Consider the following 27,939-nt stretch of genomic DNA (forward strand, 5'->3'; position numbering starts at 1 on the left):
GTAGACCTCGTTGCCGCTTAGGGGTTTGATAAAACAGATAACAAAGCACAGCCAGGTGTACAGTGGATACTCGACGGAACGGTGGATCGAACTGGGCCGCGTAAACGACGGACGAACTTGGCGATTCCGCGAGTTTCGAGGACGCTCGCGAAACTTCACCTTGCTCCTGCTAAATAGATCCTCTTTAGGAGAGGCGGATGAGAGGGCGCGAAGCAGACTCAGCCATGCCGAAGCGAACTAATATATCCTCTTAGGACTGGTGGTATTCTACGGGCTAATTGGATTTGTGTCCGTTGCCATAAATTTTACGATAATCCTCCTTCTTACGCTCATGGAAATTGTGACTGGGATCGTGTTCCGGCCGGTAAAGCTCCATCGAATCTTCCATTTCGCAGTACAGACGCCGATGTCAAAGGCTCCATTAGCTGTTCGTCGAAGCCTCGTCTACCAGTTTTCAACGGAATTTCAGCCGAATTTCCTCATCGATGCGGATGCCTACATGGTAACAGGTCTCGTTCCATAGATAGCTTTATTAATCAAAACTGGACGTTTTTCTGTAAAGTATGTTGAAGTGGGTTTCGCTTCTAGGTTTCTCTAGTGTTTAGTTTTTGGCACAACGATTATCTTTACAACGGCTTCTTTTATATTATAATACCGACATACAGACAATTACGACGGTAAAGCGCAAATGCCGACAAATTGAAAAAGTCAAAAAAGGCGGAAAACTTCAATAGACCTAACGGCCATCAATATATTAGATTGTTAGTCAGTTTCTTTCGTTTTATGAGGAAATAATAGACACACAACGTTTCTCGTTTTATATTATTTTGTCAAATTACGTACGATCCATTTTGTTCTGTTGAAATGAACACCGTGACGTTTCACAGACTTGATTTCACGTTTGTATGATGCACTGTTGTAAAAAACACGTTTGCGAAAGGAAGATACTTTTCGGACAACCTAATATTTCGGTACCGCAGTCGTTGATTGTTCAGTTAGCCACCGGAGAGTGAAGAGTCGTTAATCGAGAGTTGTTAAATAATCATCGTTTTCTGTTTAATCCACTGTAACAAATCCATCTATCAATAAATTACTATATAGGATAGAAACTGTAGCGGCACATGTATCAAAGGATGATTCGAAGATGCCTCACGTAGTTATTTTGCTACAGAGGATTAACACTGTACGACGCACATAATGTAATAAACAAACTCTGGACAAAGCAATTTCGCTGCTACGTGCAACTGACAACCGGCGACAAATTCAAACCTTCTAGTACCCTACCAACTAGTATAAATAGACGAGCATGTTCTCCAGACATCGTCAGTTGCGCGAATCAGTATCAGTATCGAGTCATCGAGATCATCAGTCGAGCGAATAAGTATAACGAATCAGTCTAGCGAATCAGCATAACAATTAGTATATCAGTATCGCAATATCGCGCAATCTTATATCGAATAACATCTAGCGAGCAACGCTTACAAATAATTTTGTATTCTACATTTTAAAATATCTGTAAATATAGTTAACGAAATAAACTCGTCCCAATTTTTATTAATTTAACCAACAACGCGTCTCATCGTCCACCACAAAACCATTGGAAATCCTAATTTCTAACATTTTTTAATAAAGAAATTCTATAATACATTCATGCACGCGTTTGCTCTCTCTATTCTGAGATATAAAACCTCGACAAAGCATGACGGCGACGAGACGGTAGAGTGATAGACAAGTAGTTGGCCTAGGGTTCGTATTTGCGTATGGGAAACGCGTGTGCACGTCCGAGTCGGAGGAAGTTTCCAACTCCGCCTTACTCGTAAATGGCTTACGAGAGTTAAGCGGAGCCAGCGGAAGCATAAGGGAAGATTAGCTGCAGTTCTCTGTAACTGTCCGATTAATATTGTCATTAGTCACTGAAAGATCATGTTATATAACGAAAGAATGCGAAGCACGAGAGCAATCTCAGATAGTTTCCGAAAAATGGTACCCTGTTTCTTACAATTGAATGTTACACCAGGTTAATAATATGATTAGAAGAGTAAAAATTGTATAGTTTCTCTGTTATCTGTGCACACATAGATGGGACACAATTATACAACTCAGAGAAATTTATTCGATACACGAGAACGATAGGCGAGCGTAACGGTACTTAAAATGTATATTCGTTTCTCTTAATTCACACCGATTGGTGGTACTCCGTAACGTGGCATGAGATTGCAAAACTTCCGATAGTCCAAACAAAAAGTAAAACGAAAGGGAAAAGTAGTTTCGATAGCGCGGAGCAGCGTTCGATCGTTCAGATCCGGTCTTGTAAATGAGAAATCGTAGGTATTCCCTGTAACAACTGGCAAATTGCTTTTCTCTGTGGCCCGTGCCCTTTCTCGTGGGCGACGCGGCGCTTTGACGCCGCTAAATTTTCAAACACGACGCCGCGACGTCGTTTCAGCGGCTAGTCGATTCGCTGGAATCGATTGGAAGTTCACCGGCGGTCGTTACCGCGCTATTCCGGGAATCGACTATGACGAGACATCTTCGTGGAATTTGCTGATCCACGAAACGGCCGTCGCAGAATTCAACGAAAAATCCAACGAGAAACTTTTGACCAAATGTCGCCTGTATTTTCTTCTATCTTTGCTCCGCTCTCTTCTTTCGCTCTGTGTCTACGAACGACAGCATGTGGTATTTTTGATAAGTTGGCGATCATAACGTGGTTCGCGATACCAATCTCCATCGTGGCATCCAGAAAGTAGTTAAAGTTCACTTGCTTTTCCTACGTTGGCTTCTTTGTTCCTTCTGCCGAGGTTTAATTGGATTTACCGTCTTCCAGGAGCGAGGCTCCTTTCGCTGCGGCGAATGAAATTTTACTTTCGCACAAAGAGCCTGCACTTTACGTCGATTGACTGATTCCATTGGTTCATTTTCCAGCGGAAAATTACCGATTTCTTTATCTCTGTATCCATCTCCCGAGTGACCGTTTTAACGATTCCTATACTCATTCTGAGAACCTTTTTCTTTAGCTCGACATTTTCTCAGAAGTAGAATGCTAAATTCTATTATTAATCTAAATTCTTTATTTTCGTAATATCAGATATATATCGCAAAGTCTCTCTACTCAGAACGTTACCTCGCCACTAACGTGACGTTAAATTTAGAGAAAGATGGTTTTGGTCGATAATAGTGAGTTTATTATTCCAGATTATCGATAAAAATCGATCCGAAATGGTGGAAATTTGTTTTTTTTTCTCCTTATTGATTATTTCTGGCGGCTGAGACGTGGATAGAGCCGTGAAAGCTACTCGAAGAGGTAGAAGAGTCGTGTTACTAAAACTAGCACATGGCAGAGATCGAGAATCAGTATTTCTCGAAGTAAATCTATTTAACGAGTTCAGCCTTCTATTTAAAGAGTCGTTAGCGTACCAGGGCACAGATATTTCACAGGGTTGGAAATAAAAATAATCCGTCATTACCATTTGTCGTTATTTTCTTGAACGTATTCCGTGGTCGACGAAGGCGAATGCTCGATCCTTGGTTTCCAGTTAAAACTTCCGTCGCAGCTGGTCATCGTGAATCGATCCTTTCTCCCTCCGCCCTTTTATCTGCTCTTTTTCAAGCTGATCTTCCCACACCAACGAGGAAAGTGTCGCCTTCCATTGCGACTAAATCGGACTTGGTACGCGGGCACAGAAACACCCAGAGACAAAAAGGCGAGAGAGGAGAACGGCTTGGTCGCGGAGAATGAGAGATCGTCAAAGCATCGAGTTGATTCGGTGGCCGAATGCAATTAAAACTTTTCTACTAGCGCCAGTTAATTTGTCTTTGTTGCCCCGACCCGGCGGAAGCTCTGCCTTTTGTTACGAAACCCCGTTCGCACGCCATTCCGGCGCAGCTTTGCTTCGCCGATGCCTTTTGCAACGTGCAAACAACGCCTTTTTCCTCGCGCTCTGGTAATTGTTGGCTTTTCGGTCGCAATCGATCGACCAAAGGAATGCGGGTCTCTTTGATCGGTTGCTTATTTTTGTTTAACACCGAGAGTGCTTGCAAACGTCAGCCATTAGCTAGTTTTTACCTTAAACATTAGCTAGTTTATCGCTATATGCTTTACTTAACAAAAGTAATCGTTTTTATTAAAATTGTCGCGTATGTATGGAAATAAGAATGTGACGGAACATACATCTCCATTGAAGTTGACGTTTCGTCGATCTCGTAAAAAATATAACGACTGAGCCATATTTTTTGACTAGTCGACTGGAATATTACATGCGTGATAGATAACGATTCGAAACACGTAATGAAGTTTCGGAAAAACGATTTGTCAGAGTTATGGAGAAATTATAGACGAGCAAATAAATGTTGCTTTGATTCTCTATCACAGAGAATGCGTTAAATATACCGGATTTTTATAATCCAAGCTTTCGAATAAAATGATAATCCTCGCAAGGATACCTTAATTCCTCCTTCGTTAAATCAATCGTATATTTTAGAATCGTTTTAATACTCATAAACGGTGGTGTATAATCAAATCGCGCGAGTTCAGTAGATTACTTCGTCGATGATCAGACACACGGACTCGCATGACGAGAGGTTCTCTTCGCTCCGATGAAACGTCGAAGAAACGACAAAAAAGGAAAAGGAAAAAGGAAATGTGAAGGAATATGGAGCATGGCAAACAAACGAAAGGAGAAAAAAAGGCAAGAATCACCATCGAAATAGGTTAGGAATAAACTGCGGTGAAATGAAAATTGGACGGAATACCTCTGAGCATTCGGATGCTGTGAATTTAGTAAAAAGCAGGAGGATAGGAAGGACACGATTGCGCGCTGAGTGGAGCTACGCGTTAGGGGGTTAATTGGGGGTGAGCAATTAAGTGTCACGAAGGCCGTTCTCGGATGACATATTTCCGCGATATTTACGCAGAGGAAACCTCTAGCACGCGGGCCGGCTGTTCAGTGTCACCGTGCGATTCACCAAGTGCAATAGAAGTTCCTTGACGCGAGATAAGTTGCCTGACACGTAATACTTTTTCCTGGGACGTTCGTCGAGTGGCAGTTCACGGGATCGGAAACGCCAAGAATTTCCGTTCTCCGCGATCTGAACTTGCATCGAATCACGCATACTTGCGTGTAAATCGTGATACAAGGATCAGTTGCGTCGCCGCAAAATTTCATTTGTAATTTCCTTGGACTCTTATAAATTCATATTATTGAATTCTATTGAATTTATATTACTACTGGCATGAAAAAGAATTTCAAGAACTCGCTCGATATTTGTTTCTTTACTATTCCTTTTTTGCTTAGAGTTTATACTTTTATGAAATTTAAAAAAATCGAAGTATTTAATAAATGTATATATATAACGATTATTTTGTCAATTTTACAAATGCTTTTTGTGGTCTTAATGTGGACAATAGGCTTCTGCAGTGTGTCACAAAACAAAATTCAACGATATTAGTTGAAAAAATTGGTGATGTCTGTTGAGGTTATTAGATGTATGTGAATACAAAGGAACGCGTGGATAAATTGTAAGGTAGAAAATATATATTTTAAAATACTCAAGTGTAAATACAAGTCGGAATATAATATGGGCTGATCCAGATCCGCACGCTAGCAGTGTTACCCTATGACTGAAAACCCTAAAGCCAACGTTGACTATGTACAGTTTATGGTTTACCTTTGACGCAGTCTTTTGTCTATGCGCTGTCGATGGCTTCAGTGCTTGAGAAAACTAAAAGACCAGATGTAGAGTTTTCTTAGAAGTGATGACCACAATGTCTCAGCAGAAAAGAAGAAACATTCACATTTCTATGGAATTTCGAGATACGATTAAAAGCTATAACATAAAAGAAATACATAACCGTCGGATACAAAAACATTTCGATGCTTCTTCCAATAAACAGGATTTATCGATTATCAAGTCTCATGATCTCAGCACAAAATTTTAAACAATTAACGTTCATCTTCTATATCCGTATTCTGCTGGTCAGTTTGTACTTTTTGCAATTAAATTGTTATCCACGGCGTTTGTGTGCTGTTCGTAAAGTTTACGGTGTTCCCGACGTTACGGTGTTTTATAGATTCTTCCGTAGTCGCAGGATCGTAAAAAAGCTTTGAAAAGTTGAAGAGTAGATTTCATGGAAAGCTTCGCTTCGGCCAAGTATTATCGATTATTTAAAAAAATGTTGAACACAGTTTGCAGAAGTACATGGAGGAATAGTTTGAAAAACGCGTGCACCAGCAGCAGGACTTTCTTCCTTCAGCGAGCTAAATATCAAATATTCTTTATGAATTTTATTTTCTGGAAACCTATTGCTACGAATTATTGGATTGGCAACCAAATGATTGCGGATTTTGTCATTAGGTGGTAATAACAAAATCGGTAATCACCTGGTTGCCAACCCAATATATCGTTTCTTGTATGTTTATCAAAGACGCGAAAGTTTTTCAGAAACACGAAATAAATTTTTTTTCACGAAAATAGAAGTACGTCGCTATCTCAATGATTCGAAACTTATTGCAGTAGACATTGGAAATTAAAGTTATTCTTTAATAACCGAGGGGAAGAGTCTAGAAGCAGGTACAATAGAACGAATATTCGAGCGAGGTGGTTTCTTCAGTATACGCGAATTTTTCCACGAATGACGAATAGAGATTTTTTTTCCTTCGGCCTGGAATAAATTCACGGCTCGGAGAACGAGTATGGAGACAGCCAGCGAGTCCTGAATATGCGAACGAGATGGCGGGCGTCGTGGCGTCGCCGTGGAAAAGGCTGAAAGGAGGGCCGAACAAAAAGCTCCTTCGCGCCAGCTGGCCAGCCTTTTTTATCAGCAGTCTGGGTGCCGTTCTTGCCGGCGAGATGTTCAAAAATCGCTTAGCCCTGGTAGATAGGCGGTCGATAAGGGAAACCACGGGCTGATTTACGATGGAACTTCCGTTCTGCCCTCTTGCTACCCAGATTTTCGTTCCTTTGTTGGTGTCATTTTAAGACACGTTTCTTACCTTCTGCTAAAAGCAGTAGGTTAATTCGAGCTTTAGAAACATTCGCTTCTTCGGCAAGTGTTTCCTTAAGAAACAGAGTTATTCTCTTTGTAACCAGAGCGTATCTCTTCTCATTCTGTCTTAATAAAGATCGAGCGACGGTTTTATAGGCGTGGAGGGAATCCGTCTGACGTATGGCGCACTTTTTGCTCTTACTCATCTTCTCCTAATTTCCAGACAACAGCCAGGGAACGCCCTCCGCGGCCTTGTCCCTCCTGATAGCTTCTTTTTATCCTCCATGTAATATCACAGGGGAACTCGTTTGTGTCTAACTAATAGAATTTTTCTCCACGGTCGTTCAGAAAATATTTGCCCCATTACGCAGGTACTTTAGGCAGGCTGGTTCTGTTTTCCGTTTCCCCATTTCTTTTTTTTGCCTGATTCTACCAGAAACTTCTCATTTTCCGCGTTTCTTATTTCGCCTATGAAACAACAGCTGAAGGACTGGTTAGGAAAGAGATAGAAAGGAAAGCGAAGGCGAAAGCAGAATATTGAAAATCATAAAGTTTCTGGATATTTCTTGTGTGCTTGTGGAAGAAATTTCAGTTTTCGCGTAGAAAAGAGCTCTCGAAACGATCTATTGGCCGTGTTTCGTGTGCCATTTTAAGCAGGAAAGTGGTGTCGATGAAATTCCTCGGGACAAATTGCCACAAGAGCTGGTAGGTTTCCACGTCGGCTGAACATCAAGGATGCCTCTGCTCTCTCCTCCTTTTATCTAGACGATGCGTTCCTCGTCCGCGATTCGTATCACGATTCCGTTTTCAAGACACAACGACGTGCCCTGGTGACGTTACAAGGAATTCTCATAGCGCTCTTCCGCCGGTGATCCTTGCGAAAGCGACGAACTTACGCTCGCTGTTCCAGGCGATAAGGCTCGATTTGTCAAAGGGACGAGATCCCCCTTCGAATGTAAATAAATCCATGTCCAATTTTGTGCTCACGCTTTCGTATCTCGTCGCTTCGAAGCCATTGTCGCCGTCGAATTGTCACGGGTCTCACTTTATTACACGGATCAAGATCACGGATCTTTGCAATAATATCCAAAATATAGTGAACCCCTGTATAACGTACGATATGTTCTACGTTATAGAAAACGATACTATACGAACATATGGGTTATATCAGATAAGTTTTTATATCTTTCCTAACTGTTAGTTTTCTCATGCATACGTAAAAATCTGCGTAGGTTCCCTCGAACTTATAGAATTGATTTATTTAGCTAATACCATACATCCGATTTGGTGGCTAAATATTAGGTTGTCCGAAAAGTGTCCTTTCTTTTACAGACCCGTCTTTTATAACAACGCATCTTTATACAAACATGAAACCCAATCTGTCGAACGTTTTAATCTTTATCTTGATAGAACAAAATGGATCATACGTAATTCGATAAAATAGCATAAAACGGGATATGTTGTGCATCCATCGTTTCCTTATAAAACGATAGCAACTTGTCGGACGATCTAATATATTAGAATAAACAAGAATTGAGAGAGCGAGAATTTATACGGGTGAGTAGTAAAGAATCGAACGAATCAAAGTATCGATAATCAGTGAGAAACAATTGGGAGAGTGCTCAATTAAAATTCTGTTTCTATTTTATTAAAATCGTGCGATATTGAAGTTCTGTCGTTTCTTATTCGACCAATCACCATATCAGCCAAGACTCAGCCGCAATTGCTAAAATTAACACGTATACTTTTGAAAGACATAGAAAGACAGTTCCAAATTGACATCGTATGATCCTGGATCAGGATCTAGTCCCTTACATACATATATTCCATAAAACATGAGGAATAACTTTCATTTTAACCCTCAAAACATATGAGCTTTAGCTTTTGTTCGATGTAAGGGTTCTTTTATATCTTCTGCGCAGAGTATAAAAACCAATCGTGTTTCACGATCGACGTACGCTTTCATTCGCTAATAAGGCAGCAAAAAGCTAGCAGCCGGAAAAGGCACCACGCCCTTTCTGCATATTTCCTCCCGGTGACCAAGTCCGCCGGCTTACTTCGTACCGAGGAATGCATTATGCACATCCCGGTGCATAATTTCTGTACTCGGGCAAGAAGAAAGTCGAGCATCCGTCGCTTGAAAATTTTCCACGACCTCCAGGGCTCGAACGCTTGCAGAGAAAGGACCCCGGCAAGATGATTCTGCCTGTTGTCGTTTTCCTCTTGCGTCTCTGCCTCCAAAATTTCTCCGAGGTGTCGTTAAATGGCTGGAATTGGCCACACGCGTGCTCCTGAAATCGACCCGAACATACCGCGTAAACTGGCGAATAGATAGCGGCGATACGACATCGAAACGAGAGAAAGAGGGGTCGCGTGAGTGGGTGGGTCGAGTCGTGGAACGGTAGATAAGGGACTGAAAAGCGAGAAAACGCGGTTAAGAGAGGCTCGACGACGGCTGAGACGGGGAAAGTGAAACTTGAAATTACACGCGACAGAGGGAGGAAGAAGAAAGTGGGGGAAAAGAAGATAGGGTGTAACGGGCGGAAAATGGATCGCAACCGGGGGTGGCCCCGGGAAAACACAGTTTCCTCGCATTCTTCTATTCGTACGTCTCCGGAGTAAGCTCGATGCAGACCCCTCTGTTTTCTTTCGACATCCAATTTCCATAACATTAGACCGGCTACACGTAAACTGACGCGGCTGTTTTCTGCAGCGCTTCGTTTAGGATCGTCAGCCAATGAACGGGGCCAGGCAATGCGTTTACACGTCAGACCTTTTAGATAACCTGGGCGTATCGGGGCAACCTAGGCTCGACTCTTTACGCCGTCACGTATCGTTTCAGAAGTAGCGCGATTCTTTCAGAGGATAAGGCTGCGACACTAAAGAACGATCGCATTTTCCTTTTTTTCAGTCTTCCATTCGACATCCAGCGAAAACGTTTAAATTACTTGGAACGCTACATTTTAAGAAAGAAGATACCTTCGAACGCTGTTTTACATTAATAGATCTTGTCCGAATATTAATGGATATTGGTTTGAGTTTGAGAAAAATAACTTTCTCGTTGAATTACCAGAATTGGTTGAGATATCGTGACTATATATTTCACTACATCATAAAGTATCTATAGCATAATCTTATATATCCGAACAAGTTAGGGGAGGAAAATTCGGATAGACGAGAAATTCTGATGATAGAGGTCCATTAGTTACTCTCTCCAGCTCTTCTTCTTTTTATCTGATTCGGATAATAGGAGCTGATGTTTGGAAAACTAAAGCTGAACAGTTCAACTGTCCTCTTCTTATTGTTGAAGTACTTACTTCAAGAAAAACTTTACACCTTTTCTTTTGTATATCCGTGACCTGGAGACCGGTGTTACAAAAAGAATAGAATTTAGTGAAAAAACTCAAAATAAGGAGAGGTTCATATTATTGTGCCCTTGAATATAAATTTTGTTTTACGTTACAAGGTCTAGAAACAAAAGAACTATAAGTAGGTTTCTGTTGCTGCTTCTTGTACCCTTCAGCTACAGCTACACACTAAGGTTCACTTTTTGCTAATGTCCTTTGCTATAAATATAGGAACGTCCTCCCTATCACGCTTCCTATTGTACTGTAACATTGTAAGAGCGAGGATCTGCATCTGCATACACTATACTTATACCTATACTTATTTCAATATATTTTTCTATTATAAATTCATCAACTTGTTCCTCTATCAGTTAACCTCAACACTTATCACGTGTAATTTACTCAAATTATAAACAAACGTTTGAACACATTCTCTATAAAAATACACGTTCATATATACTAAGAACGAATTATATATTCTAAGAATAAAGTTCTACTATAATTAATGCTCGACACCTAAGTTTTGTTTCATTCGAACACTCGCAAAGTAATTGGAGATTATTACTTGACCTATTGTCTGTTCGCGCCGCAACAGTGTTTGGCAAGTGAAATGAACAGTAAAATAAGGTGATTCGTTGTCAGACGTACTTTACTTTGCAACGTACAAAGATCTGCGTGAATTCTATCTTATGCCTGCCTGTCTCTTGGTTTTCATGCTTCTCAGGTTTCTAAAAAACACTTCTAGCGTCTTTAAACAAATTGTTATCCATATTTCACCGCATAACAAAAGGTGAGGCGGCAGCTAAGCAAACTAGCGCGTCCACGACACGTTGGAAATACTTAAGTCTCATATTTCTACGTTAATAACGCAAATTTTCTTAACGTTTTAAATAGCACGCGAGATAAACCGTGCCCGCGGCAACACGGCGAATTCATTTACGTTGCATAATTGCAGCACACAGACAGTGGCCGTATCTCGGCCCCGCTCGGAATAACAATTTCCGCTGTAATTTGAAGCAGGACGCTCGCGTATAAAAACGATTTATACGATCGCGATCGCATCTGACGGCTGTGTTCGAACCGGTTTTCCCATCGTGGAAATTCCAAATATTCCCTATATCCGGACCACCAATTCCAAAACGGAACGAAACGAGAATGAGTTGACTTTTCATCAATTTGTCGGGGAATTTATATAGAAAAAATGTCGGATAATTGTTCACTGGACAAAATTTTTATACCTCACGATTGGTGTTGCGCACAAAAGCATCCGAATTACCGCGTGTAATTGCGCCAGGCGTCCGCAGCACCAATCTCTTCTAATCCACGTGACAGCGTTCCCATTGGAACCATAATTCTCGCCCCTTTGTGAAAACGGTCGTAGGTTTTGTTACGCGACGGCTTATCTTCGTTTCCTCTCTTATTTTTCTTCCTATACTGCAGTTTTCCGGGAAAACAGGGGTAGAGAGGAGGCAGAAGCGCGGCCGGATCACGCTGGCAAATCCTCGCTGGCGGTGTCTTCGCTAAAACCTCGCGCTCCGCTCGAAGGAAAACGGAACGTTTGTCGAAAACAGGAATCTAATTGCCGGATCAAGGGATTTGCTCGGCGCATTCTTAACGACGCCCGCCTTTCCAAGAGAGAAAGATCGAGCGTCGATCACCAAGGATCGTAGAGCCCTTTGATCCTGCTGTTCGACTGAAATTGCTTTCCTGCTACGTATTTTTGACGTGAGATGAAGAATAAGTAATTGGCGATGGTACGTGTTCAGTGATCAATAAAAATAAATAAAATTGAAATAGTAGATGTAACAGGGTATTCTTTAACTCTGCTGTTCCAATGAAATTACCTTTTTACTACAAACTTTTGATATATTAGGTTGTCCGAAATGTGTCTTTCTTTCAAAAACGTGTTTTTTTACAACAGTGCACCTTCATACAAACGTGAAACCAAGTCTGTCATATGTCGCAGTGCCTATTTCAACAGAATAAAATGGATCGTACGTATTCGACAAAATAATATAAAACAAAAAATGTTGTGCGTCTATTATTTCCTCATAAAACGAAAGAAACTTTTCGGACAACTAATACAACCGGAAATAACTAGTTGGCAACACACATGTGTCTAACGACGAATAGATAAAATAGAAACAATAAAAGTAATAGTGTTTAATATAATAAATAGTATCGTCACAATATTTGAGTCGGTTCTGATAATTTAACAAACAGGTATTTAAACAAAATCCCCTGGTATAACTAAAGCCATCTAGATTTTTGAAACTGTGTCATGTATTTTCCTCGTAATACTCCCAAACTACCTGAACATTATATTTTCGAAAAAATGTACGATACTATTTAAAAAACACCTGTGCGCTCACTCAACTTCTGCGTATTATTTCACTCTTTAATTAATTAATGAGTTCAAGATCAAACAGATTGATCTCATAATAGCGTTAATCGATTCGGAAAACTTCTTTGCGAACGCTTTAGAAATCTCATTATCACGATGGGCCAGTATGCATTCCGCTTTGCAAGATAAATCAGCATCTAATTATTTTTGAGCTTATTCCAAACTGCAGTTGACGTTGTCGATCATAGTAAGAAAAATTCACGAAAGATTTCGAAGCTCTGAGCAGCGAGAAATTGAACCTGCGTATACACCGGAGGTAAGATGATTTGTTGGGTTGCTCGATGGCCAGGAGGCTCGTTTCTCCTCTCTTCGTTGCTCGCCTATCGTTCCAATATCTGCAAAACCCAATAAATCCGTCCTCCGGTAACTAGAAACTCTCAAGACCGTAGAACGCTTCTGGACATCCGATCCTCAAGTGTCTTCTTTCTGCTTTCTTTTTCAGAACCTGAAGAACCAGATCATGACGACGAACGTTTGGGTGGAACAAGTGAGTACCACTTTCTACCAATATACATCTAATTTTAATTTCGCAATTTTAAGTATCATTCTCGGATGATTCTCTTTTCATTCCCTCGAACAGTATGTCCTGGTAATATACTGCGTACATGCTAATTAACCACGGTTCGCGCAGCCGTGTATTAATTGAAATTCGCCGAGTTAATATACGCTTTTAAAAAGCCGGCTCGTTAAATTAACCGCGCCGAGGGCGTGCAACAGTGGCCAAAAGAACAAGCTATGGGAAGCAAAATAGAAAAAAAAAAAGGAAAGAAAAGGAACTAAATTTTGTTTGACGGTTGAACGCGCAGGTTTCAGGAAACTCGTGGCTGGTTTCGTTCGCGCCGCTGGAATTAAATATATGGCCGCGTTTCCATTTCCGTGGCGTTGTCCCCGAGCGAAAACGCCGCGACTCAACTTAACGAACCGTACCGTTGCCGATTCGCGAAACGATTCCCAGGAGCCGGCGGAATAGGTCGTAGGACCTTATGCCAGAGAAATCCGTGCAAGTCGGTCGTTCACGATGGAAAACGATCGCTAGAAAGATGAGAACGAAACGTGATTTTCCTCTGCCGTTACTATAGCCGGACGAGAGAACGGGGAAACAGGGAGAAATTCGGAATCGCTGCGAAAGAGGAGGACGCGCGTCACTTTGACCATCAGCTGCTATATCTCTCCTTTCTGCTAGGTTTGGAATTTCAAAGCAGACGAATTTCATTTCGTGCTTGTTGACTACATTCGAAATCGGAATCGCGAAACGGTAGTCGATCCTTATTGACATACCACTTCTTGCCAGTCTTCTCTCCCTCTTAGGCCTCTTCCCGTTCCATGCGATTCAATGTCTTCAGACACTTTTATCTATGCCATTTCTCCGCTTTCTTCTTCTGTTTTCACTTCGCGTTTCGTTTCACGAATTTCACGAAAAGCGACGATAACAGAGAGAATTCGCGTGTCTAGCGAATAGCATCATTATTCTATGCTGGTAGCAGTGTTACACTTCCATCGCCTTTATGCAATTTTTATTTCAATCTGAGATACGATGTTAAAAAATTCAATCGATTTGTGACACGGTTTCAACATGTGCTGTTTCCGGAGCTTGCTAACTATTACGATACCTGCTACAGTTTTTACATATATAGTCGCTTCGAATTTCGTATTCGTACAAAACGATCATTCCAAATACGTGGTAACAAACTGCGACGTTATTTATAAAATCGATTAAAACGGTATATATAAACAAAGAAGATATTCGACTTGTCATATATGAGTGGTGATATCGAACATACAAATTATCTACAGTCCAATGTTCTGGCTAAGGTCTGACGATTTGTCAAGTTTATTTGCTCTGCTTTTCTTTAAATATCAGAGTATCTATGAAAGCAGATGTACATTCGAATTTTTACATATCCGACTGACCCTTCAGAACCATCCACGAACACTGTCACACAAAACAAGAAGTCGACGTTGAAGTTGAATCGAGAATTGTAATTGGGATTCCTTTTTATTCTCAGACAACACAGCAGAGAGTTGAGCGACGAATCGCGACCCGTAGTGTTTCAGGAGTGAAAGAGGGTGCAAGAAATTAGGTGCAAGTCTGGAGGAATTTTTTTCAAAGCGTCTGCTGGAATCGGCAAGCAACTGGCTGGCAGCCTGTTGGTTTTTCGCCGGTATTCTTTCCTTTTGGCCCGGCCACCAGTCGTTTGTCCGCGTCAATAGATCTCGCGCCTCTTTTTCTTGCATCTGGCCGGTGGAAAGACAGGGCAGGGACACGTACATAACACACCGACAGGGAAAAGTGTGCCGTCGGCCAGGATCATCTGCCAAGCGAAGTGGCTGTTCTTTATCAGTCGCGAGAAATTGTTTGCCATTGTTGGAGATGGCAAGGCAAGTCGAACCTCCCCGTTGCTTATTTTGGAAGTTCACCGATGCCGGAGTAAACAATCGTGTGTACGCTACTGGGGTGGCGTGCTGCAACGTTTTAGTCCCCTCATTGTTGCCTCGATCGTTGATGATGGACAACTAAACCTCTGTTTCTTTGTCTAGACGAAATATCTTCTGCTATGAGTTTGTTCATTAATTCTGAATGTAAGTATTCAGCATCAGGATAATATATTAGCGTATAGTAAATAGTTCAATGGTTCATTTAATTAGCTTTAAATGAAATATACACCAGAAACTAAATGAGGTGGGAAAGCATTGACAGAGAAATGAAACTGGATGAAGGTAAATGGCAGTTTTAGAATATTAGAAACTGCTATTCTCGAAAGATTGTTGCGGATGAAGAAATGGACGAGTGTTTAATGACTGGGTCGCGGTACAAAACACTGGGCTTCCATCATGCATCATAAATCAATAATTTCATTTATCGATAAAATATCTATCCTACGTTATATTTGATTTTGTCTGTTTTAATTCAATATACAATTAGAGAAATGGATAGATTACATGAAAGTTTGTTAAACATGCTTGTGTTATATTTAGTTCACGAGTAATTGTTATTTATGTTATTGGGAGCAGAAGATGTGAAAGTATTTGATAGTAAAGAAGTAGCGAGTTGAGCGATTGAAATTTATTAATTAGCGTCTGCTGGTATTGAGAAGGTATGTAGCACATCTGATTTTAATATGAATTTCTACCTATATGATATTCTATTGTACGCGCGACAGTACAGATTATTATCGTACAAGTTGCAATTCATGCAATATGTAAACCATTGGCGTAATACTATATATAATTGTTAATTAAAATGTGATGTCTAATTTCCTAAAGGGAACAGGTTACAGCATATAGGAAATTGTTAAACACATTTAATCGCGTTGTATTGATTTTCAAATAATTTTATCAATTATGTGTTCGAAACCAGAAAAGATTACAAGTTATGAGAACAAATTGAAATTCATTAAAAGGAAAATAGAATTCTTAATAAATAATAAAATAACTCTATCCAGTTTATATACGAGCGTAGAGATATCTTTGAAGTATCTTTCAATAGAAATAAATCGAATGTTATTAGCTATTGAAGTATACGTAAATGTTACATATATACATATCGCGAGAGTTAAGTTCGTACCTGAGCTGAAATAGCTATATTTCAACATTGAACTCATCAAAAGGAGTAAAGTAAACAAAAGAACTAAACCATGCGACTTATCAATCATAGCACGCATGATTGAATGACGAGATCTCGTTGCCTTTGATTTGATTGCGTTTGCTCCCTCAAATCCACGAACATGATTCGATCCCATGACTCTGATCGAATGCGAAGAGTTAAATTCCATGCATAGTCACTTAATAGTTACACTTTACATTGGCAAGGATTTTATATGAAGCATTTAAACTAAAAAATAAGTATTGTATTTAAAATAAAAAAATAGAATTAAATAAAAATAAAGTACCATTTAAAAGATTTCAAAGATGTAGTTAATATTATATAAAATAAAATAAATCATTAATTTAATTGTTACGAATTGATGTTTTTATTGTTTTAAATTAATAGTGACATTGTTTCGAATTAATGGTATTATTCTTTTAAATTAAGAGTATAATCGTTTTAAATTAATGGCTTGACCGTTAAAAAGTAATGGAATGTTAATGGTTTTAAATTAACAGTGTATTTTTATAAATTAATGAAACAACTGTTATATATTAGCAGTACAATTGTTATAAATATAAATTAACAATGGAATTATTTTAAGTTAACGGTATAATTGTTTGAAATTAGTGACATATTGTTTTAAATCAACAATAGAATTGTATTCAATTAGTGGTACACGTATTTTATATTAACGGTATATTTTTTCCAATCTGCACTTGAAATGGTTGATCGAGAGTTAACGACTTTTGCCGATATCATAAAAAATAATTTTTGTGTTATAACACAATCAAATTTATCAGTTTTGTAATTTTTATTATAAATTGATGGCTGTTGTTTCATGTTTGCAATTCATCCTAATACTTTATAACTATCTATACATTTTCTTAACTTCATTTTTAGCATATACCATTGTTCAACAATTAATTATTAAATATATGTATAAATCAAATATGTTTCCACACGCGCAATTTATGTTTTACTTTCTAATATAAAATTACGTCCAAGTATTTCTACTTCAATTATTCGTTTAATTACCTACCTAATTCTACTTAATAATGTAATTTGAAAAAAAATTCTGTAATTTGTACTCCATGTACGGCAGAATTCCCTTTATTTGAACGTGTCGTAGAAATACTTACGTTCTCATTACTCACAATTTTTAATTCGTATAATAGCAAATAGTTCACGTTCAGATAGGCGAATTCATTTACCAGAAGTTTGTTTAATCAGGTACCAACTCAAGTCTTGTTCGAACAAATGGAGCGCATTTAAACGGACTAATTGCAATCATCGCGACGTTATAAATCGTAGAGAGCGCTGATTTTTTCCAAGTCGGCATTTCACAACGTGAGATTCGAAGACACATTTAACGAAGCACCTATCCTTAGTCAATGGGATATGCATCTCGAACCTTATGCATTTCATTTGTCGACTGTTCGTTAGAACGTGCATTCATTGTAATCATAACTTAAGATTGCTCATTAATTAAATTACGATCGTGGAGTATACAGTTTCCCAGCATAACGTGAACAGAATTGTGAATAGCTATAACACCACAGCGTTAATCGGGCTAGTATCGATTTTTAATAACTTTCCTGAAGTGAATCACTTTTCCTGGCGGAGTTCGGACGAAACGCAGGCAAAGGCAATTCCAATGAAGTGCAAGAATTAATTGAAATTCGTTGGATGGTCAAAGGGAGGCTGAAACGAAAAGTGGAAAGTTTTGTTCCATTGAATACGCCTTTCTCCGTGAGCATATCGCGGTTCTTATGAAAATCGGCTTCCGATACACTTTGCCAGCCTCGTGCTCAATTTTATCAAGGTCGTTGCATCTCGATTCTCAGGCCCGTTTGTTCCGGCAATGTTTGGCGGTCAAAGGGGATGCTGCATCGTGAAAATTGCCCCGATGATATTTACATAGGGATACAATCTCGACAAGTTTTCCGTTTCTTGGCCCTTTGTGACTCTGTATTTGCAGTTCGTTTATGTTCTTACGATGGAAAACGCGGTTAGAAGATTCAGTTTCTGATTACTCGCGATACCTTGAAACGAACGATTCGAGAAAAAAAAAAAAAAAAAAAAAACAACAGAAAGAAGAATTTTTAATTCGACGGAAAACTTCCTCCACGTTCCTCTTTGTTCGTTTTATCGTTGCCCGTGGAACGACTGTGAATTTAATAATAGAATGGGTAGCTCGGCCAACTAAGTGTTCATGCTGCTTGTGTTGCTGACTCGCATAGCGGTTATTTAATAATTGGAATACAGAAGAAACGGGACTTTGCTAAAATTACGTAACGAGAATTCGTTTTCTTCCACTTCTCCGTAACGGTGAAGGCTTTTGAAACGGGTACGCCAGAGTTCTGGTATTTATTTCTTGTTTGGTTAGCTCCTGAAATGATCGTTCAACGATAATGTAACATGAAAGGAAAATAACAAATTTACTCGAGATCGACGACGTATCGTATTCTGATATTGCTCAAATAATCATCGCGATGCTACGTCGTACGAAAGTGAAATAATAGAAAAGTATATAGAAAAACTGAAAATTAGCTGTTGAGAATTGTGGGTTTTAGGCTGAAATAAAGGCATAGGAATACTCACATTACATGTAGAAATGATATTAAAATAGTTTCATGTTTATTGAATATGTGATTTACAAGATATTCGTAGATACACATTGCACGTGTCTCAGTACTCTTTTTGTCTCATCATCTTTTCGCCATCATGCGTACGGAGTAGTTGCATTCTTCTGTTTTACGAAACGCTGTGCACGCACATACTCCCACACACTCATGTTCATATATGTGTGTCACTACTACGCGACTAATCCAGTGTAACACACAAAATTACACATATCTCAATATTAACATTGGTTCAGAGTCAATTTTTCAAAGGAGGCAACTGGATCATCATCGTTTCATCCAACAATTCTTATCTCTAATTCTCCTCAATTTTGTTTCTGTAATCCGAAAGGAACGCTTCGATATGACGTTTAACCCGGCGGTTGGTTAAACACGAATAACCATCGACTCTTGCAACTCCTGAAGAAGCAAACAGCCGAATATCTGTAAAATTGGCCGCATTTATTCTAGCATCTCGGCATTGTTGGTAGTAGCTGGTGTATCTAGCACTTGCAAGTGCTTTCACGACCGATTGTAGGGCTGAGCACCAACAGTGAGACCACAGACAGTCTTGTTCCACTCGCTCGATTAAAATCCCACCCTTCTCTCTGTCTCCTCGAACCAGCGTGGTTTCTTATCGCGGAGAAAAGTTCCGCTGTTCATAACACGTAGTATTTTCGTCTACGAAAACTTTCAAAGAATAACGAATGAGCGAAGAATCCGAATCGTTCGATGCTTAACACAGTAAGAATCGAACTTAATTGCAGATATCGTTACCGCATAAATTCCATTACTTTTCTATTCGCGTAACCGAGCCGCCATTCGAACTAAAAACGCTGCAAGAACTGCGATCCAAGTCGCATAATTTCGACGGTGAAAGGATATTTAAAGGCAATTTCGAATAATCTCGTTTCGAGAGTTTATTCCTCCATGAAAATTAATGTCATTTCTACTGGCAATCCTCCAGTTTCTTAACGAAAACAGTGCTGTAGATTTGCCCTGAGTTTAAGATCGCGTTAATTCGCCGTGCGCGATAGTATTTCGCATTCTTTTAGACAAATCGATCGGAACATGCCTGGTGCGAAGAAAATCTTGTTGCGTATAACCGTGGTAAAAGCCGATGGAACGTGTTGTGCCAACGTGAGTCAGTTTCTTCGTGCTGTTGGCATCGTCAGGCGGCGGAATAAGCTGGCACTCTTCGTACATCGGCTGCTGCGGCTGTGAATTCCCTCTCTTTTCGCGAATCCATCGAAAATTCAGAAGACTAGGGGAACAGGCTCGTGACGTCGCCGCGGAAATACGAAAATTTCTAGATATCCATGAATTTAAAGGGTTACACGACAGCTCGACGGCCTTGTCGTTCTAAATCGAGCGCAATTTTAGTTTCCCGCCCCACAGAGAGCTACTAGCTTTCTCCTTCGAGGCCGATGACTTTCCGATATAATGCGACAGCATTTGCTGAAAACGATAAGGCCACCGCCAACCGAACAGTATAACTTAGGTTCTGGTCCGTATCGAATCTCGTTTACGTTCGCAGTTGCTATTTTTAAACAGAGATATTGTGAACAGTAATTAACGCACCCCTTGCCATATCGATTTTTAGGATTCTTTGTTCAGGCTGGAAAGACACACGATCATTTTTTTGTTTATATTGCCGCCCTTTGTTAAAACATTTCGATGCATCCGAGAAGGCTTAAGCTTTATTATTTTCTTTAAAATATCTACTCATTATCGTATTTCATAATAGCCATGTATAATTATCATAGACAAGTATACTTGGTTGATAATGTATCATTAACGTAGCAATTAATGAGATGCATTATATATTTTAACATAAGAAAATACAGGTATGAATAATCGTTACTTTCTTAATGTTCGATTTTGGGAAGAAGAATTGGTACCTTGGGTCTTGTTTTAATTTCAATCTAAGATCCACGAACTAACAATCGCTATAAATAAACTAATTGCCATTTAGGGGTGTAACACGTTAACAAAATACAATGTAACGGTAAATTGATAAAATAAGATTTAAAATACATAGACGCGTAATACTGTAGAAGATTAATAGCAAGGGACTTGTGTAACGTTCGAAATGCGTCGTAAAAGCATCATTATCTATATTCAATGGTTGGTGTGTAATTTTATAAAATATTTCACGCTTAGTTTAATAATAAAAGTAACCAACCGAACGGAAAGTTCGTAGGCGTATCTACACGCCCAACGTGGAACGTATTAAATCCACCCTTTGAGTAAGACGTCGATCCATTACTTTCCGTCGAATATAACCGAGCGCTGTTCCTCTATCTTTGCGTTACAAAGTTTATTATAGCAAATTCTGGACTCGTAAGAACTTCACCGGCGTTGAATCAACGCGTACAAAACATTCTGAAAACGGTCGACAGTCTCGATTTCACTGAACGAGGCTAAGGAGGAATAAAATACGACCCCGTGGTAGCCCGAAAGCGATATCCATTTCTAGCATGGAAGACTAACAAGCGGTATTTGTCAAGCAGTTTCAAAAGCGATATCCAAAGTAGTTTGCCTCGCGGCGACGGCGTCAAATTGGCATCGTTTTTTCCCAGTGTCGCCGCGACCGGTCGCGATTTTACGAGCTCGTACGGCCCTCCTTGTATCGGCGTGCTTCTCCTCGCGTAATTTATCGTCGCGCCGAGGAGAAAAGGAAATTTTTATGGGCCAGCGAGTCGTACTTTTCAGACGAACGGTCTTACTGTCCAGATTTTTATTAATCTACTTTGCTTGTCTCAAAGAAACCGATTGGAATTTAAGAGCCGACGACTCAAAGGAACGATCTGAGCCAACGACTTTTACAATTGCGGTACGTTTACAGATTCGATAAAGTTTTAACAGCTGTCGTAAATAGTTCGTGCGCGTACTGGTCTCGGAAACAGTTTAGCAGCGATTAAACAGGATCTAAGTTGGACAATTGGCACATCAAGTTGAACATTTATGGGGAATATGTAAAAGTACGCATAACGCACGTAAAAATACATAAACATACATGTAAAATGTATATAAAATACGAAAGGAGAGTGCTTGTTTGTACAATCACAAACAAGACATTTCTCTGCTTGATATTTCCGGCACAGATACTAATTTGTTTAAAGCGTCGCGGTGCATCCGAAAGGTGGTTTTAATGTCTGATCTATCGCCACTTTGCGACGCAGCAGAAATTTCGACAAGAGGAAGAGCGACCGCTTCCGACGAGGCTAACAAACGGGCCTCGTGAAACAACGACGGGGCAGTAGCTTCCTGAGGAAATTTCGGTCGTTCGATTTAATGAGTACATCGCGTGGCAGCCGCGGTGGACAAAGTGTTAATTGCTTCAGCGCAATTGAATCGACTCCGCGCCGTGCACGCTGTAATCGAGCGAATATATTCCGCCAATGATGGCCCGCCGTTTGCCCGAGCAAAGGGTTTATTGGCCTGACAATCATTTTCAGGTTGCGTTATTTTTCAATCGCAGCGTGTCATCGCTACGTATTTCACTCGTTTCATTTCTTTTGTTCCCTTCTACATGTAGAATATTGTCATAACCTGTATGGTTTTTAAAAACTAATATTCAAAAAAAAAAAAAAAAAACAGAAAAATAAATAAATAAATGGTTAGAGATTATTCGTGTCTTTTTAAAAGTCTTCGAAATGGTTCGCTGGCATTCACGCAACGGTAATTGATTTAAACGGAGCTAGGCGAATCGTGCGCGGAATTTTTGCCGAATAGCACGAAACTTGGCTAATTGCAGGCGGAATAATTCATGCCCGTGGGAATCGATATGTCTCCGGGATCGTTCCGCACATGTGTGTACCTTTACGAGCCTCCTAATTCCTTCTCGTGTGTTTCAAGCGAGGACCAAGCCGATTTTATTGAATTTTCCAACTTGCTTGGAAAATTAGCCTAAGAAACATGGCAATCTACATACTAAGAATCTGTATAGTTTGCGATGAAACGCCTTGAACGTTCCACTTCGTTAACAGAATATCAATGGAGTAGGTTTCGATGCGTTGAAATGTTATTAAAAATCAAGCGAATCGCCCGAAGTCATCGAAGAACGCATCGGCGGATTTTAATTCGTCGACCGTGCAGCTCGTTCGCGCAAATGCAATTATTTACAATCATCGAATTCATCGACCAACGGGATGGCAAACTGGACACCGACTCGTCGTACGTACCTCGTAACGATCGATATCGTTTCGGTGGAACGCGCGGATGGGAATCAACGATCGTTTGTTACGATTTCCGTCGGTCGTTGCGCGTGATGTTGATGGATTAGAATTACGCATGAAACGTACGTTATTGCTTTTTACTAATGTGGTAAATTATCGATTCTATAACATTTCGTTGTCTATGTTTCGTTTACGTTTGTCGATGGTACTTGAAGAAACGTGGAGAGAAATCACGGAAAGAACGGTCGCCTATCGTTGGTATTCGATTTCAAAGGTTCCTAGATACCCAGAAAACGACGAACTAGCGTCAGTATGCTGTCAACCATAACTCGAGATACCTCGAGGCAACTGCAGTTCGCATGTTTCGAGATTTTTTGGAGGAAAATACAGGAAATATAAGACCTGTCGTCTCGAGCAGACCTCTTGCCAGAAAATTCCTTACAATCCAACAACTAAATCCGCAATTTCTTCGTTTCTATCATACGAAGTATTCGCGAAATTAGTCAGAGAAGGAAATTTTTTCTTTATTCCACTCATAACTCGCTTCTTAGTCTTCGAATCGACGAAGAATCAATAGCGATCTGCTATCCATCGCACGTGCTCGCATAGTAATTCGCTACATTTATTTAATATTATAATATTTTTCACGTAAACGATATTTCGGTATTTTTGATGTTAAGGTCGTACATTATTTTAGCGTATTGAGATGCCAATAGTTGTAGTGTATAAACGTAGAAATGGAGTCAACGATAAGGAAAACCCGATTTATTTCATTTATTGACACGCATAACCCGACAACGACATGAATATTGAACGCGGCGAAAACTCGATAGAAACGCGGAATGGACGAATGGAGGTCAGTTTCGTTTAATGTCACGTGAAACTGTGCGAAAGTTGTTACGAATGCGCTGGTTTATCGAAACGATTATTTTAAAGAGGGACAGCTGATGGAGAGCTCGCGAGAATTTCACACGTTTCATCTTGTCATGGCGTTTAATCGTTGAAAGTCTAATTGGAGACGTAAATTTTAAATGGGAATGACCCAGTATTTGTAAGGAGAGGTTTCTATCTGAAGGATTCTCAAGAAGATCAGGTGGAGAGCTTATACAGAGTAATTATTTGAAGTACAGCGAACGATAATTCGATTCGAAGTGCAAGTATGGTCAATGGAGGCAAGTTTGGACGACGTGCGAAGCTGTATTGCTATTTTCCAGAGTAGCAAGTTTCTTGGCTTCAAACGGAATTATTAGTTCACCAAACGGCAGAGTCTAACGTAATCAGGATTTGTCCAAAGTTTCGTACAGCTTCTATTATATAGTTATTGACGTATTTCGACCTCATCTTCGAGATGAATTGAACACACAGACCTACCTACGCTTTGCCTCAATCAAGATCCAAAATAGTTTAATTAATTTTCACATAATTTTGGTTTAACCTCCTATTCAGGGTTCCAGTTACGTACATAACGTATGATCTGAACAATCATTATTTTTCACAGACAAACGCTTAACTTGTGAATTATAATCGAAATTGGTAGAAAGTAATTAAAAATGTCGAAGCATTGTGCGATTATCAAGATTGATCGCCTGTTTAAAATATGATCGCTGTATTCATTTTCTCCACTCTGTATCCGTTACCATGGTAGAAGAACGAAAATAAACGAGACTTATTTTTGCGTTGTTTCTGCTTGCAGGAGTGGAACGATTACAAGCTGAAGTGGAACCCGGATGATTATGGCGGTGTCGACACCCTCCACGTGCCGTCGGAGCATATATGGTTGCCGGACATTGTTCTTTACAACAAGTAAGTCGATCTAATTACGTCTGGTCACGCGACTTTTTCACCGGATTAAATCCGATAGCGGTGAAATTGATACTCGTGCAAGAGATAGAATTTCGATATTGGTTTATTTCGAGATATAACAATGGAAAAATACTAGAGACATCTCGAGGGTTTTAACGGCTGGACGACAAAATTAAGCGCATTAAATGGCGCTGGCCGTTTCGACAAGACCGGGCGTCGCGTTCACTGATAAAAACCGATAAAATATACGACCGTGACCGGGCAGAGCAATTTGCCACAAGACGTCTTGCACGAAACCGGGTGCAAGCCAGACTGCGGATGCAATTTGTTCGTTCGAACGATTTTATTTTTATAACCGGAAAGGGCTAGCTTAAACAGCTGTTCGATACGTTCGATGTCGCGTACGATATTACACGTGCTCGATGTTCCGGCTTTAACCATCCTTTAATTTCCTTTCGCTGCAATTTATAAACGTGCTCGGAGCACGATAAAACACGATAAAGACGATACGTTCACGTTTAACGATATTCCAATTTTACCGGATACGCAAATTAAAAAGTGTCGCGAGATAAGAATATAATATATTTATTTATTTACCTATTTATCTCAACGGGTTAATCAACTTATTGCTAATGACGATCACAGGAGAAGTACATGACAGGTATATTTGATAAGAACTTATCGATCGATTGTATAATTGACAACAAATATATAACAATATGAGGGAGAAGCAATCGATATAAAGCCATGAAAAATATTCGCTGAAATTACAACTAAGTTTCGGATACTTTGAACAGTTAATCATCCATAACACAAAAACTGAAATACGTAGGACATGTTTTTATGTGACGGTTTATTGTTTACTTTTTAGTATGTAGATTCACTCTCTGAAGTATAGACATGTATTTATGATTCATGTTTTATAATAGTCTAAGAAATACCGCACGAATCACCGTCTAGAAGGGGAGAGACAGTTATCCAAAAGGGCTGAGGATATTTCAGCCGGTTTTTCGCGTTAATCTGGCCCAGGTTGATCCTCTTTTGCCCATTCTTTTCGGACGTTGGTCCCAATGTATTGGGATATGGTCACGGTACGCTGCGGCGTCCTTCATCTTGGTCCAGTCATACTTCATAGGATTTTAGTGGAAAGTGCAGAGCACGGTATCTCGTAAACCGCGGTGGAATATTCCGCGCCAGTACGTGACGTTTTCAGCCGAGAGCCCGCTAAGGCCATTTTGAAAATCCACGACCGAAACGGGACACACACGAGCTCTACGTATCCTGACCGAGGCGAGCTAACGCTGAGAAATAGGATGTACTTCGCCCCAAGGACGACACTTTTACGAGGAAGTAGGGTCGAGTCGTCGTGACGCCATTCTTGTACCCTAAATGGCTCCCGGCCGACTTCGTGCTCGACTATCGTATACCGAATTCTTCCTTGTATCCGTAGGATAAGAAATCGAGTGCTCTTAAGCCAATTCGAGGAAAATTAAGATGGTCTCGATCGTTTCTATCGGTGTATTTATTGGTTATCTGTATCAACGTATCTGGATTATGGCGTATAGCGACGAGCGTGTAAGTAGGAAGATTCTTACTCGGCGGACTAAAATTCTTATGAATTGCTTTATACGGTGCAAATGATTTTGAAAAACCTAGCAATTGACGATAGGATAAAATTTAATAAAACGTAATGTGTATTGCCTCGTCGAATTCGAGCTTTAGAGAAGCGACGTTTTATATGCATTAACTTAGCACGTTGCCATACTTAGAAAGGAAAATTTTTATTTAAATTAAAATCCCACTCATGCTCATTTAACAAGTGTAGTCGTATATTTTGCCTATGTAAGCAGATCACGCGAAATATCGTCTGAAAATCTTATGAAATGTTAGCGCGAGCGATGATACAAGTGATGGAATGGAAGCTAGTTTAGTTACAGCTAGTTGTTCCAAGTAGAAATTGAATTCCACTTCAACACAACGTTCTCAAACTTTGCTATACGTTCAAAGTAATTTGTACGAAGGAATCCACTTCTTTCGTACTTTTCCAAGAATTTAATTGCTTCTACGCTTCTAGTTACGGGATACTAGCGTCGTCGATGAAACTCGAGTTAACTTGGTTTGAACTAAGGTGGCATGGTGCTCGGCCACACATTCGAGACATTTTCTATTTATCGATGTCCGCGTGTCTCTCACGATTCAATTGTCAAGCTCGAGTAAACCGTTTGACTTTTCGAAATCGCTTCGTTATCGATGCTTCTCAGCTAAAGAAGTTTAACTCTTCTGAAGTTGAAAGCAAGCTGCGTGAGCAGAAATTTTGCGCCTGTTTTCCAGCCCGAAGGCGCAACGTGCTTGACTCGTGCTCGGCCGAAGAGCCCGATCGTTTCCTCTTTGCTGAAACGTACGATCAAACTTTTTCCCCCTGTTTGCGCCGACGAGTGCGCCTCTCATTATATCAGCCGCGCAGCGTTTTCTCCTACGCGAGGTCTCACGGCTGCTGGGAGACGCGTCGGCGTTTCCACGAGTTTTATTTTCAATTACGCACTGGAGTGGCTTCGGCACGGCCACGCGTTCAATGCTAAGTCACAAAGAACGTTCTCGAAAGTCGAAACTCTCGACATACATTACGCTATTTCAATTACTCGAACAGCGGCAGAGAAGAACAGGGGTGGAGGGGACGAATCGATTGTCCCGACGGCGCAGCGCTTCGAAAGGCTCAAAAAGTATCGGGGCTTTGTGCAGCCCGACAGCATGCAAATGTATCCTACGATACGGACGAGTTTGTCGTCCGTCTCTTCGATGTCCTCTGCCACCAAGGTGGGAGTAATTTGTATGGAATATTCGAATCTTATTAATAATTCACCGTCGTCGTTGAAGATGGGGCCAGACGAAAGGGGAGCGGCTTGTTTGAAACGAATGTCAAAGAAAACGTAGTCGTGAAGAGTTGAAAGGGATTCCTCGATGATCTCGTGATATCGAGATACGCCGCATAATGCGGATATTGTTACAAGA

The 27,939-nt window shown here is 40.1% G+C and overlaps 1 protein-coding gene across 1 annotated transcript in view; it reads left to right on the forward strand.

The window, feature by feature from the left end:
* LOC132906449 (acetylcholine receptor subunit alpha-like 1) overlaps positions 1-27,939 on the forward strand; it is a 164,147-nt gene that overhangs the window by 81,718 nt on the left and 54,490 nt on the right. Inside the window, exons 3-4 of the mRNA XM_060958656.1 lie at positions 13,179-13,223; positions 24,821-24,930. Of these exons, the coding sequence (XP_060814639.1) occupies positions 13,179-13,223; positions 24,821-24,930 (155 nt within the window). The remainder of the gene's footprint in view (positions 1-13,178; positions 13,224-24,820; positions 24,931-27,939) is intronic.

Source organism: Bombus pascuorum, chromosome 4 (assembly GCF_905332965.1).
Source record: "Bombus pascuorum chromosome 4, iyBomPasc1.1, whole genome shotgun sequence".
Classification (NCBI taxonomy): Eukaryota; Metazoa; Arthropoda; class Insecta; order Hymenoptera; family Apidae; genus Bombus; species Bombus pascuorum.